The 18,459-nt window shown below is 44.4% G+C and overlaps 1 protein-coding gene across 1 annotated transcript in view; it reads right to left on the reverse strand.

The window, feature by feature from the left end:
- Positions 1-1,955: 1,955 nt before the first annotated feature.
- Positions 1,956-18,459, reverse strand: part of psda (pleckstrin and Sec7 domain containing a) — a 28,380-nt gene continuing 11,876 nt past the window's right edge. Inside the window, exons 7-15 of the mRNA XM_079168762.1 lie at positions 17,898-17,956; positions 15,613-15,702; positions 6,052-6,095; positions 5,537-5,727; positions 5,050-5,120; positions 4,407-4,564; positions 4,072-4,216; positions 3,833-3,976; positions 1,956-2,642 (exon numbers count right to left, since the gene is read on the reverse strand). Coding sequence (XP_079024888.1) covers positions 2,340-2,642; positions 3,833-3,976; positions 4,072-4,216; positions 4,407-4,564; positions 5,050-5,120; positions 5,537-5,727; positions 6,052-6,095; positions 15,613-15,702; positions 17,898-17,956 — 1,205 coding nt within the window. The 3' untranslated portion in view covers positions 1,956-2,339. The remainder of the gene's footprint in view (positions 2,643-3,832; positions 3,977-4,071; positions 4,217-4,406; positions 4,565-5,049; positions 5,121-5,536; positions 5,728-6,051; positions 6,096-15,612; positions 15,703-17,897; positions 17,957-18,459) is intronic.

Raw genomic sequence — 18,459 nt, forward strand, 5'->3', positions numbered from 1 at the left:
TAAAAAGGACTCAGAGACCGTGGTGTCTTCAACATGTTTTTATTTTTGCCTCTAAGCCTTCAGAATGATGCAAACATGTTGTTTGTGTTTCACTACGACCAAAGGAAACCTCACAGGATGAGGACGGCGTGTACAGCTATCGATCGGCGGATCTAAAACCTCCACAGAAACTAGAGTCAGAATAAATAAAGTGGACCGTCTGACGTCTGAACCGGAGCTCAGTATGGCTTCTGGATGTGGACGTTTATTTACACGCGTTTGGACGAAGAGCGTAAAGCGGCCGTTTGCACAGAGAGACGGACACACGAGTGCTACTGGATATTAGAGTCACGCAAAGACCAGAGTCCTCCTCCGGTGAACGGTGAACGAGGTCTTCAGGGTGAAGGTCCAGTTCTTAACTTCAGACACACTTTAGGACGATCAAAAACCGTGACGGGAGTTCACGAGACCTTCACCGAGACAAAGACTTTAGTCAAACCGTCTGAGTCATTCGTTGGGAATCGAACCTGAGCTGCAGTCAAATAGTCCAAAAACTCCCAGAAACCTCAGGAGGTCAAGGAAGGATGCTGAGGAGGATTCATGAGGACTTAGGAAACGGCACCGACACTAGGCGGGCTACGCGTTATTAAACAAGCCGCAAGGCATTGTGGGACGGCATTATCTCCTTTAGGAGAGAAGAAAAGGAAGCTTTTGAAGAACCTTTTCGTTAGCATGCGGGGAAGAAGGGAAGTGAAGAAGCGTTGTGACCTGAAGCTGAACAGACTATTGGACTGCAGCCCCGGCGTCGCCCGGATGGATCAACCTCTGCAGGTCTCGTTCCTAACGAGCCTCTGGTCCACCGTCCAATCAGAGCCGAGCTCACAGACTAGAGAGAAGGTCTTCTAAAGACTCGTCCAGCAGCTCCTTCTAGATCTTCAGTGTGGTCTGGGTCTGAGCCGCCTCGAGCCGGACTACAGAGTCCTCTGGATGTGGATCTTTAAGAGACCTCCTTGGTTTCAGTTCTCTCAGTACCTTTGAAATGTGCAGTTTGAGTCTTTTTAAGAGAACCAACCAAAGCCGGACCAGACTAACTCCTGGAGGACAATCAGTCATCAACAACGACCCAAAAACAACGTTTCTCTTCAGAAAGTTCAACCTTCAGGTTTGAAAAGGTTCCAGCTGTTTGTGCATCATTGAGAACATCGTCCTCATACTTCTCTTCATGGCTCCTCTCTGCTGCCACCTGGTGACCGTTTCCTGTCCCTACAGCTGAGTCTCCATGACGACCTCACAGGAAGTGAACCAAAGATGACTGAACATGAATATTATGAATCATCTGACACGTGATGATGTATTATTATAGATTATATGAACACATCAATGATATGATTCATATGATTCTGCTTCATGAGTACTTGTACTTGAAGTACTTGATGTACTTGAAGTACTTGAAGTACTTCTCCGTGCCGTTTGTACTCTGATCTCAAACCAGGAAGCTGTGGAGACCTCGAGTGGCAGCAGGAGGGAGCTGCATGAGGAAGGACTGCATTACCCAGAAGGCCCTGCTGTCTGACAGCAGAACAAGATGGCTGCAGCTCAAGGTGAACTTTAAGAGAAGAAGAAAACACAAAGTGTTCCAGCAGAGACAGGAAGTCCATGAAGGACCAGAGCGACAGCATCAGGTCCTTCAGAACAATGAAGGTTTGAAATATCAAGGGCTGCAAATGAACTGTAATAATTATTATTATTAATATTCTAATAATTCATAGTTTGTTATATTTAATGAAGTCTGATTAAAGGCTGAATTATTCATATTTGATGCTCAATAATCACCTTCAGATAGTATTCACATAACACAGTACTACTGCGAGTACACACAGTCCCCCCCCCCCCTCCCCCCGGTCACCATGGCAATAGTCCCACGCTCTCTGTCCGTCATATCTGGTCGCCATGGTAACCCGCCCCCCACTTTGCTGCAGGAGGTAAAAAGTACCGACGAAGTGTTTGAGTCTCATTTAACAAAATAAAAGCTCTGAAACTGATGATGAGAAATAAAACCTAGTTTGTGTTTCCTGAATGTTTCAACTCGTAAAAAAAACAACAAAAATAATAACAACAACAACAACAACGACGACAACGCCGCTCTCCGCTCCTCGTCCTCGGAGACGAGCGTCTCATCTCCCACAGACCTCGAACGTCTCGGCTGGAGGAAACTCCTCTGAGCCAATCAGAATGTGACTGAACAGAAAAGGTTTAAAGGAGGATGTCAGCCTGCTACCCATGATGCATCCTGTCCCCCATGATGCATCCTGTCCTCCATGATGCTTCATGTCCTTCATGTCCTTCATGTCCTCGCCACCTTACGGCACCACTTCCTGTTTCTGTGGCTCCGGCTGCTGGTTGTTCCCGCCGCCGTTCTTCTTCTTGCTTCCCTCTTTGCCGTCGGCCTTGGAGGACGAGGACGAGGACGAGGGGCCCTTGAGGCTCTTGGAGGTCTTGGCTCCGCGGGTCTTGTCCTTGTGGTCCTGAGGCAGCGTGGGGCTGGAGTGCGCCCTCTGCAGGCCGCCGTCGTCAAACAGCCGCGACTCGAAGGCCGACAGGTCCTCGTCTCCGCTCGCATGCTTGGCCCGGAGCAGCATGGCGTACGTCCCGTACCGGGTTTTCTGTAGACCGGGACCGAGACGAGACACGTCAGGACAGGAAGTCTCTCTTTATAAAAACTTTATTGACAAGAACAAACCTTTAGAAACAACCGCTGCTCATAATGACGTCTCCTCTCGCCTGTACAAACATCCCATAATACCACAAAGTCATTTATTCTTCTCATAAATATGACTTCTTTCATTTAACGTCTCGATGTGTTGTTGGAGATGCTACAATGTTAGCTTAGCATAGCACCGATCAAACCAGACTCAGAAAACGAGTGTTTTAAAAGTTGTTTGTTTGTCGTCTTGAGGAGAAAATAACTAAACACGAGTTCAGACTTTTTACTAATCATCATGATGAAGATCTTTCTGCATCTTTGTATCAGTTTATTGTGATTAAATCACAGCAGAATGTGTATTTAGTGTTCTTACGATGAGCTGATGAGCTGATCTTTGCACGTCTCTAAGGACTCACATGGTGTTTGAGCTCTAAACTAAGACCAGGTTCTACGTTTAAACCTCTGCATGTTCAGGAACTCGTTATCGGATCTTCTCCACTCAAACATCTGAGATCAGATTCACATCTTCTGATGACTTGTATGCACTGAACTCAAACATAAACCAGATTCTTGTGTTGTTGTTGCTGCTGTTCTGAAAGTGAAGACGCTCTAAATGACTTAAGGGACAGTAGGTTGTATGAGGTCAGTGCTACAGTAGTTTGTGTCACACAGCCTTAGTGTGTGTGCGCTCTACACAGACACCAGACTCCACTGATGAAAACATTTGAGGAGTTGTTGGTCTGTTTGTGTCGTTGTGAGACTTCGGTGAATCTGAACTAAGGTTCCCTCCAGAGAACAGAATAAAGAGCCTTTAGACTGGATTTAAACCTGCTCTCCTATGACTACATCTGACAACTCAAACTGATTGACTGACGCTCACGTAATAATTACAGCCACAGTAATCTCCTGCTGGTCCGTCCTGAGATTATATAACAAGATATTAGTCTATTAAATGACCTCTGGTCAGCTCTTTCTGCAGCGACCCATCAGGAGACAAAGCTTCATGTGTTAAAGCTGCAGTATCTCTGCCTCCCCTTCAGCTCTGTGGAGGCTTCTGTCCTCGTCCGTCTGAATGTCCACTACAGACCATAATATCCTGTACCGTTACCATGGTTACAGTGAAGGTGTCCTCCCCGCTGTGAAACATACCTCGAACTCCAGGTACTCCTGTCGGAGTTTGTTCTCCTCCAGCTCGCGACCTTTGACCTTGAGGTCGGGCGTGGAGGCCGTGAGGTCGGCCAGCTCGGAGGAGACCGCCCTGAACCGGTTCTCGTGGGATTTGACCTGCTCTTCCTGTCGGGGGGGGGACAGACGTGGAGAGACTCAACAGACGTGATCACGGACGCTGGTCTTTACCTGAGGAGGATCTGGAAGGACGAGGTCTGTACCTGGGTCAGTTTGGTGTTGGATCCCGGCAGCAGAGGACGGCTGAACCTCTTCTGGGACCCGATGGCCGCCGGGAACGGGGGGGCGGAAAACATGGCCGCCACCACGTTGATGCGCGTGATCCACGACTGCATCTGTTCTGCATTGCTGGGGGGACAAGGAGGAGACCACAAGGGTCTTCTGGTTTAATGGAGACCTCATGGTTGTCTTTTGACAGACAGAGAGACAGACAGACAGACAGACAGACAGACAGACAGACAGACAGACAGACAGACAGAGAGACAGACAGACAGACAGACAGACAGACAGACAGAGAGACAGACAGACAGGTCCTTACGGAGCCTGCAGCAGGAAGACTCTCCAGTCGGCCGTCCTCAGGTAGAAGACGTTGGGTCTCTTGCTGTAGTCGGCTGCTCTCATGGCCAGCGAGTGATGGATGGAGACGGCGTTCTTCACGTCCTCCTCCGTGAGCTCGCGCTCCGCACGGAACTCATCCTGTCAGCCAATCACAGAGCGGCGTGATATCAGTCAGCCACTCACGTTCAAACCTGCTCCGACTCTCACGAAGTCAACTACAAATGCCTTTTTACGTTTTAGTTCGTCTTCATATTGCAACAAACCAAATGATTCTGCAAAGAAAGAAAGTTCTTCCAGATGTCGTCTACAGTGTTACTACACAGGGAAACACACTAACTAAATATATTATATGTAGAAATAAATATGTCATTGAAACATGAACATGTTCTGTCATGATGTGAAAGGAACTTCCTGTTTCTTGGTTACGTTTGGGAAACTTCTGAGAGTCAAAACAGAGTAAATGAGGACAAATAAGACACAGGACTTGTTTGACCCACATGGTTTGTCCTGCTCTCATATACATCCCATCGGGGACAAACGCAGTTAAAAATAGACACTTGACGTGGAGAGACCGGCACGTATGAAACAGCGGGGCTGCTGGGAAACGCAGTTCAGATGTTTACCTTCTGCAGGTAGAGCACCAGACCCTTCAGCATGGCGTAGAAAGACTTCCACCCCCTCTTCCCCCGAGGAGCTGGCAGAAACAAGGCATCATGGGATATATCAGACATCAAGAGTGCAGGAAGGAGATGTGGCTTTAAATGTCAGTGTGTGTGTATATATATATATATATATATATATTATTATAATAATTCATAGTTCTGCTTCTCATGGTAAAGAGATGAGGACCCAGGATGGAGCCTTGGGGAACTCCACACATCATGAGTTCAGATTCATAATCTATACATTCAGACTACATCGTCCCTGAAGACAGAGAACCCTCGTTTACTATCGTTGCACCACAACATCCACAAAACACGCTGAAGAAGAAGAAGAAGAAGAAGACGAAGACGAAGACGAAGACGAAGAAGAAGAAGAAGAAGAAGAAGAAGAAGAAGAAGAAGAAGAAGAAGAAGAAGAAGAAGAAGAAGAAGAAGAAGATAGACGTACTTCTCTTCCCGTCGGGGTCGGCGTGGACCTTCCGGACCAGGAAGCCGCTCTTGTAGAGTTCTCCGTCGGCCTGCTGGGCGACGCCCACCAGCGGGTTTCCTCCGCCGCCCAGTCTCCTCATGGTGTGGGAGGCGGAGTCTGTCCGGACCTCGGCCAGCTCAGACATGGACTTCCTCAGCTCCTCCTCATCTCTGAGCAGTGAAAGCAGTCATCACTGCTCTAACTCACCCGGTTCTACAGCTCATTTAACTCACTGAAACCACATCGCTGCACAACATTAGACTACTGATACACGTGTGTGTGTGTGTGTGGGGATGCTGACCTGTAATTACAGCGAGGAAAGAAAGCAGGGAATGGTTGCCATGGCAACAGAGGCTTAAATAAGAGTCTGGGCAGCGCACACACACACACACACACACACACACACACACACACACACACACACACACACACACACACACACACACACACGCTTCAGATGTGTGAATTAAAACCAGTCGATGGTTTGAACTCACATGGTCCATTGAAGCTTCTCGTTCTTGATGGAGCTGTAGAGAGTCTGCAGAGACACACACACACACACACACAGTCAGTAACACGTGTGTGTGTGTGTGTGTGTGTGTGTGTGTGTGTGTGTGTGTGTGTGTGTGTGTGTGTGTGTGTGATGGACTAATGACTTTCCTTTAAACAGAGTTGAGACTTTAATCTGCAGAAATAAACTCTTTTGTGTTCATTCAGTAGATTATTTGATGCATTTTAACTCACTTTCATGTTTTCTGTTATTTGTATAATAAAGGATTTAAATGAGTGATTTCATCATTTATATATATTTCATGATTATGTTACAAAGCATTGTTGTCTTAAAATAAATAAACAAACACTTCAGTTCACGTCAGATGAAGAACGTCGTCCGATCGTTTTTATATCTGAAGCTCAGATGTTAAGTGGTGCTGTTTGCACACGGCCCTGCTGTCACCACTCCGGTCTACAACACTAGAAACAGAGCGTTACACTCCATGCTCCGTTAACGATGGGAAAAGGTGCAAAAGAGGAAATAAAACATTTAATAGGATGAAAGAAAAGTTAAAGGACGTGAGGAGCTTGGAGAAATATTTTAAAATTAATAGTATTTTTCACATTTTTCACTTCAATAGTATATTTCATGAGATTCTTTACTATTTTTTTATTAACAAATTACAATTAGAATCATAGTTCAGATTCTTAATAAACCTCTTCAACTCCTCTAGGACGTCGGCGTCCTCGATCCCCTCCCCTTCCGTTTTTACGGCTTGCTTACGAAAATTACGTCACAAAAAATGTCCGTGTTTGGTATCCCAGCATGCACAAAATCCTCATCTTTGCAAAGAAAACATTGATTTTCTTTTATTTCTTATGGATTTTTCACAAAAGGAGCCCAAACACACACTGTCCAAAGTCGCCGTGACCGCTGAAAGTCGGGTCTTGCAGCATTTCGACGGCGAAAGATACAGTACAGACCCGACTTTACTAGTAAATGTGCTAGTGGATGCTACAATGGAGCAAGCGGCTGCAGAAAACGCTGGTACTTAAAGTACAAACCCAATATTTTTCGAATATAAGCCGTCAACCAACGTGATCATAATTTTCACTTTTCATGTGCGGCTCTTTTCTGATGCTTCATTATGGTATGTCTGTGTCTAAAGATGACCGTGGCGATCATAATGACGCCGGTTTTCAACACTGCACTATGTTAGCATCTGGCTCAGCGTTGTGTGTTCACTGACAGTAAAGTATTGAAGCCAGGAGACCGAGCTGTCTTCACCTGCCCTGAAAACGTGGATTTGCTCTGTTTTTGTTTGACTGCATTTCATGAGCAGCAGCTAGCGATACGTTTAGGCGTGTCAAGCCCTTCGTCTAGAGGAGACTTCAGGCTTTCTAACGGTGTATTGCATGTGCACACTGAGCTGTGCTGGAGGTGTGAACAGTCTCGTGTAACGGAGCTGCCCGCATACTCGGCCGTGTGCTCGGTCGTGGCTATTACGCACAGCAAGTCTGCTGCTTACAGACCACGTCTTCCACCATATATACTTAGTTTCTGCTATTTGCAATCGCTACAAATAAAAGGGAAATAATAAAATATCAAAATGTGAAGGAAAAAACACCTTTAGTGTGTCAGAATATCATTTGGTATCATGTGTCCATTTGGATCTCCAAATGTCCTTTAGAGCTCCTGGATGTCTTCATGGAGGAACACTGTGGAACGGTCATACTTTGTTCAATCTTCTTCACATGTGAGGCCGGTGTTCACTGATCGTGTAGTTACAGCTCGATGCTGCCCTTTACCGGTACAGATTCAGCCAAAGGCAGTTATTTATACTGAAAGATACCTTTTTATTTTAGGCGGACCAAAATCTTCCACTTTTACTGACTTCAAAGGCCCACTGCTCTGTGTCTGTGTGACCTACAGGTCTACAGACACGTTCACAAGGAGCTTTAGGGGGTTCTCTTTCTGGAAAGACCTCATTGATGCATATAGTCAGAGTGGTTCAGAAGCTACAGACACTTTAATTTGGGTTTGTCACTTTAGGCGTTGTATCGGAGGGATTTCACTCTCAATGTCGGGACTTTACAGTTTTGAGCAACCGTCAAAGAAACTTCCTGAAGATGTTTCAAAATAAAAGCCTTCAAGCATGGTGGGCTTTTAATGTGAAACAACTAAGGAAGTGTCCAGCTGTGCAGGCGAAATAAATGTTTCAAATCAGATCTGATCGGCTTCTATCGATCAAACTATTCAGAGTGAAAATCAGGAGCCGATCGATTGTAGAACCGTTAAAAAACACCAACGAAGAAGTGACTGGAATTCATTATTGAGTAATAGTTTCAGGACTAGTAATGGTACTAGTCTGTGAGGATGAATTCAGATTCATTAAAATGTAATATCAGAAAAAGATCAACAACCTCCAGCCAATCACAACCAAACGTCAAAGTAGAACCAAACGGAAACATTCAGACAATAAACTCTATTTCTACTTCTGCTGTTAAACTGCTGACAATGAAACTCAACACTTTGTGTCGTTTCACACAAAGAAATGAAAAATAAGTTTGATGTTAGAATCAGCTGAGATTACATTTAAAATCTCACAGTATGGACATTATCTTTTCCTTTCCTTGTACTTTTATTGTGAAACTTCTGCTTTACGGACATACGCATTCCTTTTTCTTTGACTTTTATTGTGAAACTTTTGATTTACTGACATACGCATCCCTTTTTCATTGGCTTTTATTGTGAAAAACCTGCATGTAAAGTTGAAGTTAATTGAAAAAAAAATGTAACCGAAGTAGAAACAAACTATATAAAAACTGTTTTATGAAACGGAGAAAGTGTTTTGAGTGCGATATGACGGTCACAGTAGGAAGTAACTGTAGATATCATGTGGTGTAAAATGTCGACTGGTTTTAACTTTTTGGTGTCTGGAACCTTTATGTTCTCTGAAGAACGTTTGCTTCTCTTTGTGTTTAAACCTCACGTTCTGTAAATGAAAACGAATGCATTCAGAGAAACCAGCTCCGGGTTCTACCTTCTTCTTGCGGCTCTGCCGGTGCTGCTGTCCGTCCTGGGTTTTCCCCAGCAGGTCTGGGAAGGCCAGCGGTTTGAGTGAGCGGGAGCGGGGGGTTCTGGGATACCTGAACGGGTCGGTGTCCCTGGAGTCCCGCCCACTCCGGACCGAGCAGAGCGACCGTGACCGCATGCGGCCCGACGAGTGGATGCTGTTGACGCCAATCATCTCAGAATAAGAATAAGAAATCCGACTGAACTTCAGGAAAAAAACCAGCGAATCCAGCAAAAAAAACGTGTAAATGAAGAAGAGTCTGATGGTTCTGGTTCTGGACTGACGGTGTCCTCAGAGGAGCTGCTGCATTATGGATCCAGCTCTATTCATCATGCATCACAGCAGCGCTTCATCCGGCTTCAGGTGTTTGGAGCCCAGACGAGAGAAACAAGCCGAGACTGGAACCTGCTGCAGACGCTTGAATGAATCTAATGAGATTTATCCTCGAGGGATTCTTTGAACGCTGATGAATTCGTATTTAAGCAACTTTTGATCAAATCAAAATACAGTTAAATTATATTTTTTTAAATAAAGATGAATTAAATCTAACGTTGACCAACAGTCAGAAATGTAAAGATGTGCCGACATAAAACAGCCAAAAAATGATGAAAGAAAGAAATGATCTAAAACACGTTGGCTTCACGATTGTTCACATGAAACAAGTGTGTCTCTGTGTGTGTGTCTGTGTGTGTCTCTGTGTGTGTGTCTCTGTGTGTGTGTCTCTGTGTGTGTGTGTGTGTGTGTGTGTGTGTGTTTAATCCTCTAACTGTTTAGAAGCAGTGATGCGTATTTCATCCGCTCACACTCCTGCAGGAAAAAACGGACAAAAACAAAACAAAAACACTCAAATCCAAAAAAATATCCAAACCACAACTCTGATCTTCTTCTTCTGCGGTTTCTCCAGAAATGTGAGTTTTGAAAGTGTCTGCTGAACGCAGGCGGAGGAGGAGAATCCCTGGACCGCAAAATATGAAGCTGCGTGACGGAGGAAACGCATCAGCAGCATCGACCGAAACACTCACCACGAAGAGCAGAGAGAGGGGGAGGCAGGGGGAGAGAGAGCACACCCACACATGGAGAGAGAGAGGGAGAGAGAGAGCGAGGGAGAGAGAGAGAGAGAGAGAGAGGGAGAGAGAGAGGGAGAGAGAGACAGAGAGAGACAGAGAGAGAGACAGAGAGAGAGAGAGACAGACAGAGAGAGAGAGAGAGAGAGGGAGAGAGAGAGAGAGAGACAGAGAGAGAGAGAGAGAGACAGAGGGAGAGAGAGAGAGAGAGAGACAGAGGGAGAGAGAGACACAGAGGGAGAGAGAGAGAGAGACAGAGAGAGAGAGACAGAGAGAGACAGAGAGACAGAGAGAGAGACAGAGAGAGAGAGAGACAGACAGAGAGAGAGAGAGAGAGAGGGAGAGAGACAGAGAGGGAGAGAGACAGAGAGAGACAGAGAGAGAGAGACAGAGAGAGAGAGAGAGACAGAGGGAGAGAGAGACACAGAGGGAGAGAGAGAGAGAGAGAGGGAGAGAGACAGAGAGAGACAGAGACAGAGGGAGAGAGACAGAGAGAGAGAGACAGAGAGAGAGAGAGAGACAGAGAGAGAGAGAGAGAGAGACAGAGGGAGAGAGAGAGAGAACCCCCAAAACTGACACCAGCTTCCTCCTGGAGACGCCACAACCGAATGGAGATGGAGGGATGAAGGAGGTGGAGGGAGAAGAGAGGGGTGAGCTGATGGGGGAGAGGAAAAAGAGGAGAGTTTCTCCTGTTGCACTCTGGGTACCAAAAAAAAAAGCAAGAGAATCCCCCCTTCCTCCTCCTCAGATGTTGATCTCTTCGTCCTCCAACTTCATTCTTCTTCTTCTCCTCCTTCGCTTGTTGTCGTCTCCATCCTGCAGGAGAATCCCTCCGTCAGGTGAGCTCACTCCTCCTCCTCCTCTTCGTTTATTCCTCCTCTTCTCTCTGCTGAGACTCTGAACTGTTGAGGAGCGATGCCCTCCCCCCTCCTCCTCCTCCTCTCTCTCTCTCTCTCTCTCGCTCTCTTTTTTCCCTCGCTCTCTCAATGCGCATTTTCTCTCTGCAGCAGCAGCCAATGAGAGCGCAGGGACGGGAGCTTTGGCCCGCCCCCGTCCTGCTGCTGTCAGTCAGGGAGGATTCACAGAGCAGAACCAGCAGAAGAAGACCCCCAATATTTAAATCATGACTCAGCGATATCTGAATGATGACATATTTAAGTTGAATCTATAACTTGATATAATAACGCTGTTTTATTTCAGCTTTGTTTAAACAGGTAAGTTTCATATTTAGAGACAGTGAAATGTCATTTATACCTAATATTCTACACTCTATATTTATTAGATGTATTTTTTTATATTTCTACACATTTTATTTTCCTGTATGTATAGTTTTTTACATTTTAAATTACATTGAACTAAACAGTATATTTCGTCTTCATTGTGTTTATTGTGCCATGGATCTTCTGTATATTTAACATTTTTATTTTCTACCTTTTTAGGTATTTTATATATTGTAAAATGTCATCTTTTATAATTAAATGAATGTAATTGTTTTCATATTCTACATGTTTTAAACAAGACTGAAGGATCAGAATCAGGATAAAACATCAAACACATTCACACTGTAGAATTCTGTGGTTTCACTTAACCTGCTGATATATTTACAGTTAAAGATTCTTTAAAAGGCTTTTATAGAAACACATCACCTGACTTCAGAAACGCAGAATACGTCACATGATGAGACCAGGCCACCTGTTGCATTCTGGGAAAGTGTTTGAGATGTTCCTCATGTGTCTAATGAAACTAGTTGACCAGATGTTCCTCATGTGTCTAATGAAACTAGTTGACCAGATGTTCCTCATGTGTCTAATGAAACTAGTTGACCAGATGTTCCTCGTGTGTCTAATGAAACTAGTTGACCAGATGTTCCTCGTGTGTCTAATGAAACTAGTTGACCAGATGTTCCTCGTGTGTCTAATGAAACTAGTTGACCAGATGTTCCTCGTGTGTCTAATGAAACTAGTTGACCAGATGTTCCTCGTGTGTCTAATGAAACTAGTTGACCAGATGTTCCTCGTGTGTCTAATGAAACTAGTTGACCAGATGTTCCTCGTGTGTCTAATGAAACTAGTTGACCAGATGTTCCTCATGTGTCTAATGAAACTAGTTGACCAGATGTTCCTCGTGTTCCTAATGAAACTAGTTGACCAGATGTTCCTCATGTGTCTAATGAAACTAGTTGACCAGATGTTCCTCATGTGTCTAATGAAACTAGTTGACCAGATGTTCCTCGTGTTCCTAATGAAACTAGTTGACCAGATGTTCCTCGTGTTCCTAATGAAACTAGTTGACCAGATGTTCCTCGTGTGTCTAATGAAACTAGTTGACCAGATGTTCCTCGTGTGTCTAATGAAACTAGTTGACCAGATGTTCCTCGTGTGTCTAATGAAACTAGTTGACCAGATGTTCCTCGTGTGTCTAATGAAACTAGTTGACCAGATGTTCCTCATGTGTCTAATGAAACTAGTTGACCAGATGTTCCTCATGTGTCTAATGAAACTAGTTGACCAGATGTTCCTCGTATTCCTAATGAAACTAGTTGACCAGATGTTCCTCATGTGTCTAATGAAACTAGTTGACCAGATGTTCCTCATGTGTCTAATGAAACTAGTTGACCAGATGTTCCTCATGTGTCTAATGAAACTAGTTGACCAGATGTTCCTCGTGTTCCTAATGAAACTAGTTGACCAGATGTTCCTCGTGTGTCTAATGAAACTAGTTGACCAGATGTTCCTCATGTGTCTAATGAAACTAGTTGACCAGATGTTCCTCGTGTTCCTAATGAAACTAGTTGACCAGATGTTCCTCGTGTGTCTAATGAAACTAGTTGACCAGATGTTCCTCATGTGTCTAATGAAACTAGTTGACCAGATGTTCCTCATGTGTCTAATGAAACTAGTTGACCAGATGTTCCTCGTGTTCCTAATGAAACTAGTTGACCAGATGTTCCTCGTGTTCCTAATGAAACTAGTTGACCAGATGTTCCTCGTGTGTCTAATGAAACTAGTTGACCAGATGTTCCTCGTGTGTCTAATGAAACTAGTTGACCAGATGTTCCTCGTGTGTCTAATGAAACTAGTTGACCAGATGTTCCTCGTGTGTCTAATGAAACTAGTTGACCAGATGTTCCTCATGTGTCTAATGAAACTAGTTGACCAGATGTTCCTCATGTGTCTAATGAAACTAGTTGACCAGATGTTCCTCGTGTGTCTAATGAAACTAGTTGACCAGATGTTCCTCGTGTGTCTAATGAAACTAGTTGACCAGATGTTCCTCGTGTTCCTAATGAAACTAGTTGACCAGATGTTCCTCGTGTTCCTAATGAAACTAGTTGACCAGATGTTCCTCATGTGTCTAATGAAACTAGTTGACCAGATGTTCCTCGTGTTCCTCATGAAACTAGTTGACCAGATGTTCCTCGTGTGTCTAATGAAACTAGTTGACCAGATGTTCCTCGTGTGTCTAATGAAACTAGTTGACCAGATGTTCCTCGTGTTCCTCATGAAACTAGTTGACTAGTTTTTCATAAATACACTACATGTATTATAATCATTGTTCCCATTATCTTATGTTCTCATTGCACAGCTACTGTGCTCCTCAGCTGCTCTGCTTCAGTGCAGCTTGTTTTAAGTAGAGCTTTGATCCAATCAGAGTTCACCTCTGTGTCTCTAGGTAGAAGAGAGGCCTGAGGTCCTGCAGGTAGACTTTGCAGTTTAAGTGAATGGGGACGATGTTGTTGATTGTCATAGTCTTCAACCAATCAGATCTTTAGTTTGACGTGTTGGGCGTATTCTTTGACGTGTCAGTGGTACTCAGGTAGCCTCTAAGTACGTCTGCATCAACGTGCGCCGTGATTGGTCAGTGGGCCAGCGTGACTTTAGTCAAACAGAAAGCTAGCTAGCAGGTCTCAGTGTTTAGTAAGAGTTCAGGTTGAAACATGTAAGAGAAGTTATGACATGTTTAGTGTTTTGCTTGGTGTAGATTCATTTTTTACCTAGCTGTGTTTTTTTAAACTCAATGGCTGAAGGAGGAGAAACGGATTTGGGAGTGACTGACTTTGTTAACAAAGAAAGGAGGATGGACTTTGTCTTTAATTGAAGGCAGCGTTGGTAAGTGAACTGCTTTCTTTTTTACCTCTGCAGCAGCGTTTCTACTGTGTTCATGTGTCTATGGTGTCGTTTTTATGAATAATATGAACGGCTCGTGCTCCAGCGCTGCAGCGTTGCTGGTTGATTTGTTGTCATATAAATACATGTGACTGGTTCGTGTCATTGTGTTAATTACATTGATTCTGACTTGTCTGAAGGATGATGGTCTGGAGAAATAGGGAGTGTGTGGCGATTGATTTAGCCCTGTTTGAATCAGTAGCTGCTGTTGTTTCCCCGCTAAGCTAGTTTAGCGTAGCCTCCCTGAAGTGCGGGGCCTCAGCTGTTTTTTTGTTATTGTTCCGGGTTCAGAGGTCACAGCCCGTTGTCTCCTACGTGAGCGCAATCCACAGAAAACATTGTATTTCCCACAATTTAAGCTTCTGCATTTTCCAAACGCTCTAGTATTATTCAAACGTATTGTTCGGTTCATAAGCCTCGTACGAACGGTTTAATACGAATACGTGTGTTGTTACAGCCTAGAAACACATCAGCGCAGCTGTGGCGCCACCATGAGGTTATTAGGAGATGATTCAAGTGTAGACACGTAGACACACACACACACACACACACACACACACACACACACACACACACACACACACACACACACACACACACACACACACACACACACACACACACACACACACACACACACACACACACACACACACACACGTTCAGCCTGGCGGCTATAAAGAGTTGAATTTATTGCGTCTCCCCCTTTTCATTTTTCTGCTCCGACAATCACAAGCATCCGTGTGTGTGTTGTATACACGTGTGTGTGTATAGGTGTGTGTGTTGTATACACGTGTGTGTGTATAGGTGTGTGTGTTGTATACACGTGTGTGTGTATAGGTGTGTGTGTTGTATACACGTGTGTGTGTGTATAGGTGTGTGTGTTGTATACACGTGTGTGTGTGTATAGGTGTGTGTGTTGTATACACGTGTGTGTGTGTATAGGTGTGTGTGTTGTATACACGCGTGTGTGTGTGTATAGGTGTGTGTTGTATACACGTGCGTGTGTGTGTTGTATACACGTGTGTGTGTGTATAGGTGTGTGTGTTGTATAGGTGTGTGTGTTGTATATACGTGTGTGTGTGTGTATAGGTGTGTGTGTTGTATACACGTGTGTGTGTGTGTATAGGTGTGTGTGTTGTATACACGTGTGTGTGTGTGTATTGTATACACGTGTGTGTGTGTGTTGTATACACGTGTGTGTGTGTATAGGTGTGTGTGTTGTATACACGTGTGTGTGTGTGTGTCAGCCGTACCTTCAGCAGATCTTTGGGGAAGTCTTTTCCATCGTTGAGACCCTCCAGGTTGGTGATGAACTGACTGCAGGACATCCTCTTCCCCACGTTCTACACACACACACACACACACACACACACACACACACACACACACACACACACACACACACACACACACACACACACACACACACACACACACACACACACACACACACACACACACACACACACACACATTTAGTTTTGTATTTCTATAAAGTTGGGGGAGAAACAACAGACACAACAAACGGTGAACGAATATCCTGACTTTTAGTCGGTGTTAACCCCTAAAGCCTACATTTCCCATAATGCCACTCCTGCCTGGGGACCGAGGTCTGTCAGCCAATAGGAGGTCGCCTCTTTATTTAAAAATATCCAACTGCATTTGTCTTTATAGAGTTAAAACTAGTGCTGGGCAACGATTACAATTTATAATCTCGATTAATCTCATTGTTGTGTTAAAGTTCATAATGAATCTAAAGTAGTGTGTTGGTCTCTTGTATGTTAAAGTGCTGCTCTATGAACTAAAGGTCAACAACATTTGGTGTAAACACTTTAAACTCATCAGGTTCTTGTTAACAGCAGGATTCTCTTCACACAGCAGCAGTTATAACACAGTTATAATGACTCTGATCATAGATATTCATGTGTGTAAGAGATGCAAACCTATCTGCGTCATGTTTTTATGTTCGCAGCAGGAAGTGACACCACACAAACAGCTGTTCAGCTCTCGCTGCCGCTCGGCCGCTTCTTGTGTTCAAAATGTCGCTTAATAATCGTTTTAAAGAAACTGCGTTAACGCGCGGAAAAATAGTTGTCGCCGTTAATGAATGAATGCGTTAACGCGATAATAACACGTTAACTTGCCAGCTCTATTTAAAAGTTAAATCAAAATAAGAGTTTAATATGTAAACTTTATTCATCTTCTACTTGAGTACTTTCTACTTCCTCTTCTACATCTCAGAGGTACATGTTGTACTTTATACTGCAGTAGGTCTCAGAGGTACATGTTGTACTTTATACTGCAGTAGGTCTCAGAGGTACATGTTGTACTTGTTACTGTAGAGCGTTTGCAGTCTCACGGTGTAGAAACAGGGACTCAGAGCTGCTCAGCGTGTGGTGGACAGCTTGTTGGTGGACAGCTTGTTGGTGGACAGCTTGTTGGTGGACAGCTTGTTGGTGGACAGCTTGTTGTGCAGAGTTCACACTGAGATGCAACTCACAGTAATCATCACCAGAAACTGAGCTAATCTCCATGACAACTGAGTAAACTCCATCTGCTGAGGGAGACCCGTGATGAGCGGTAGAGAGCTCTGGAAAGAAGGCCCAACAGTGGCCGCTATGAAATGTGAATATTAAACGATCGTTATCTTAGTTTTGACTTTTCATTTGTAGAGAATTTACAAAACACATTTTAGAAGTTATTGGCGAGCCTCCTGAGTTCAAACCTTTAGGTTCTCTGGATATCTGCTGCGTATGATCAATATAATGAATGTCAATAGTTCCAATGCTATGCTATGCTATGTTTGTTGGCTCTTTCTCTGTCTTTCTAATGAGAAGGTGTTCCCCAGGGCTCCATACTGGGACCACTGCTGCTCTCCTGATTGTTCATCATTGCTGCGTTAAATCTTTATGCAGATGACTCACAGTTCTATAGCTCATCATCTGCAGCAGTAGAACACCTGCAGTCTGCCTCTTTTAACTCAACTGAAGTTGTTAAATGTAGATTTATTTATATTTTCAAATGACAAAAAGAGAATCATCTAATCTACCTGAAGATCTCAACTGTTCGAGGGTTCAAACTGAAACAGAAACTTGTTTTTCAAATCACGCATTGAAAACCAAACTGAAACTTAAATGAGCTTTCTCATTCCGCTCCGTTCAAGTACAATTTGTTTTACCTTTCTTGGATTACGGTGCTTATGAATGTGCCTGGAGGTGCTGGATACCTAACATTGTGCTTCATGTTTATGTTTGTGATGGTACATCTTGTGTTCTTGCACATTGGTTGGCTGGTTCCTTTTTATCTGCACATACGTACTGTAGGTGAAACCCTCAATCAATACGATGTTCTACACACGTTGGTTGTTTCTAATACGCTGTAATAATGGACAGAAGAGCAGAACTACGACAGTAAGAGCTGTAATGAACCGTCATTACGAGGACAGAGCGGATCTGGGGAGCTGCTTCATTCGACCATATAAGGAGTTCCTGTTCCTGACTCACTGGCAGAATAAACATTGATGTTAAATCAGACTCACGTTTCCATGAAGGTCTGAGTTCAGCAGCATGACGGCACACGTCAGAGTGTGGACGCTGTCTGAGAGACAGGGAGACAGAGGGGAGACAGGTTAGAGACGGGGGAGACAGGTTAGAGACAGAGGAGAGACAGGTTAGAGACGGGGGAGACAGGTTAGAGACAGAGGGGAGACAGGTTAGAGACGGGGGAGACAGGTTAGAGACAGAGGAGAGACAGGTTAGAGACGGGGGAGACAGGTTAGAGACAGAGGAGACAGGTTAGAGACAGGAGACAGAGGGGAGACAGGTTAGAGACGGGGGAGACAGGTTAGAGACGGGGGAGACAGGTTAGAGACAGAGGAGACAGGTTAGAGACAGAGGAGACAGGTTAGAGACAGAGGAGACAGGTTAGAGACAGAGGAGACAGGTTAGAGACAGAGGAGACAGGTTAGAGACAGAGGAGACAGGTTAGAGACAGGAGACAGAGGGGAGACAGGTTAGAGACGGGGGAGACAGGTTAGAGACGGGGGAGACAGGTTAGAGACAGAGGAGACAGGTTAGAGACAGAGGAGACAGGTTAGAGAC

Source organism: Pholis gunnellus, assembly GCF_910591455.1.
Source record: "Pholis gunnellus genome assembly, chromosome: 11".
In the NCBI taxonomy this organism is placed as follows: Eukaryota; Metazoa; Chordata; class Actinopteri; order Perciformes; family Pholidae; genus Pholis; species Pholis gunnellus.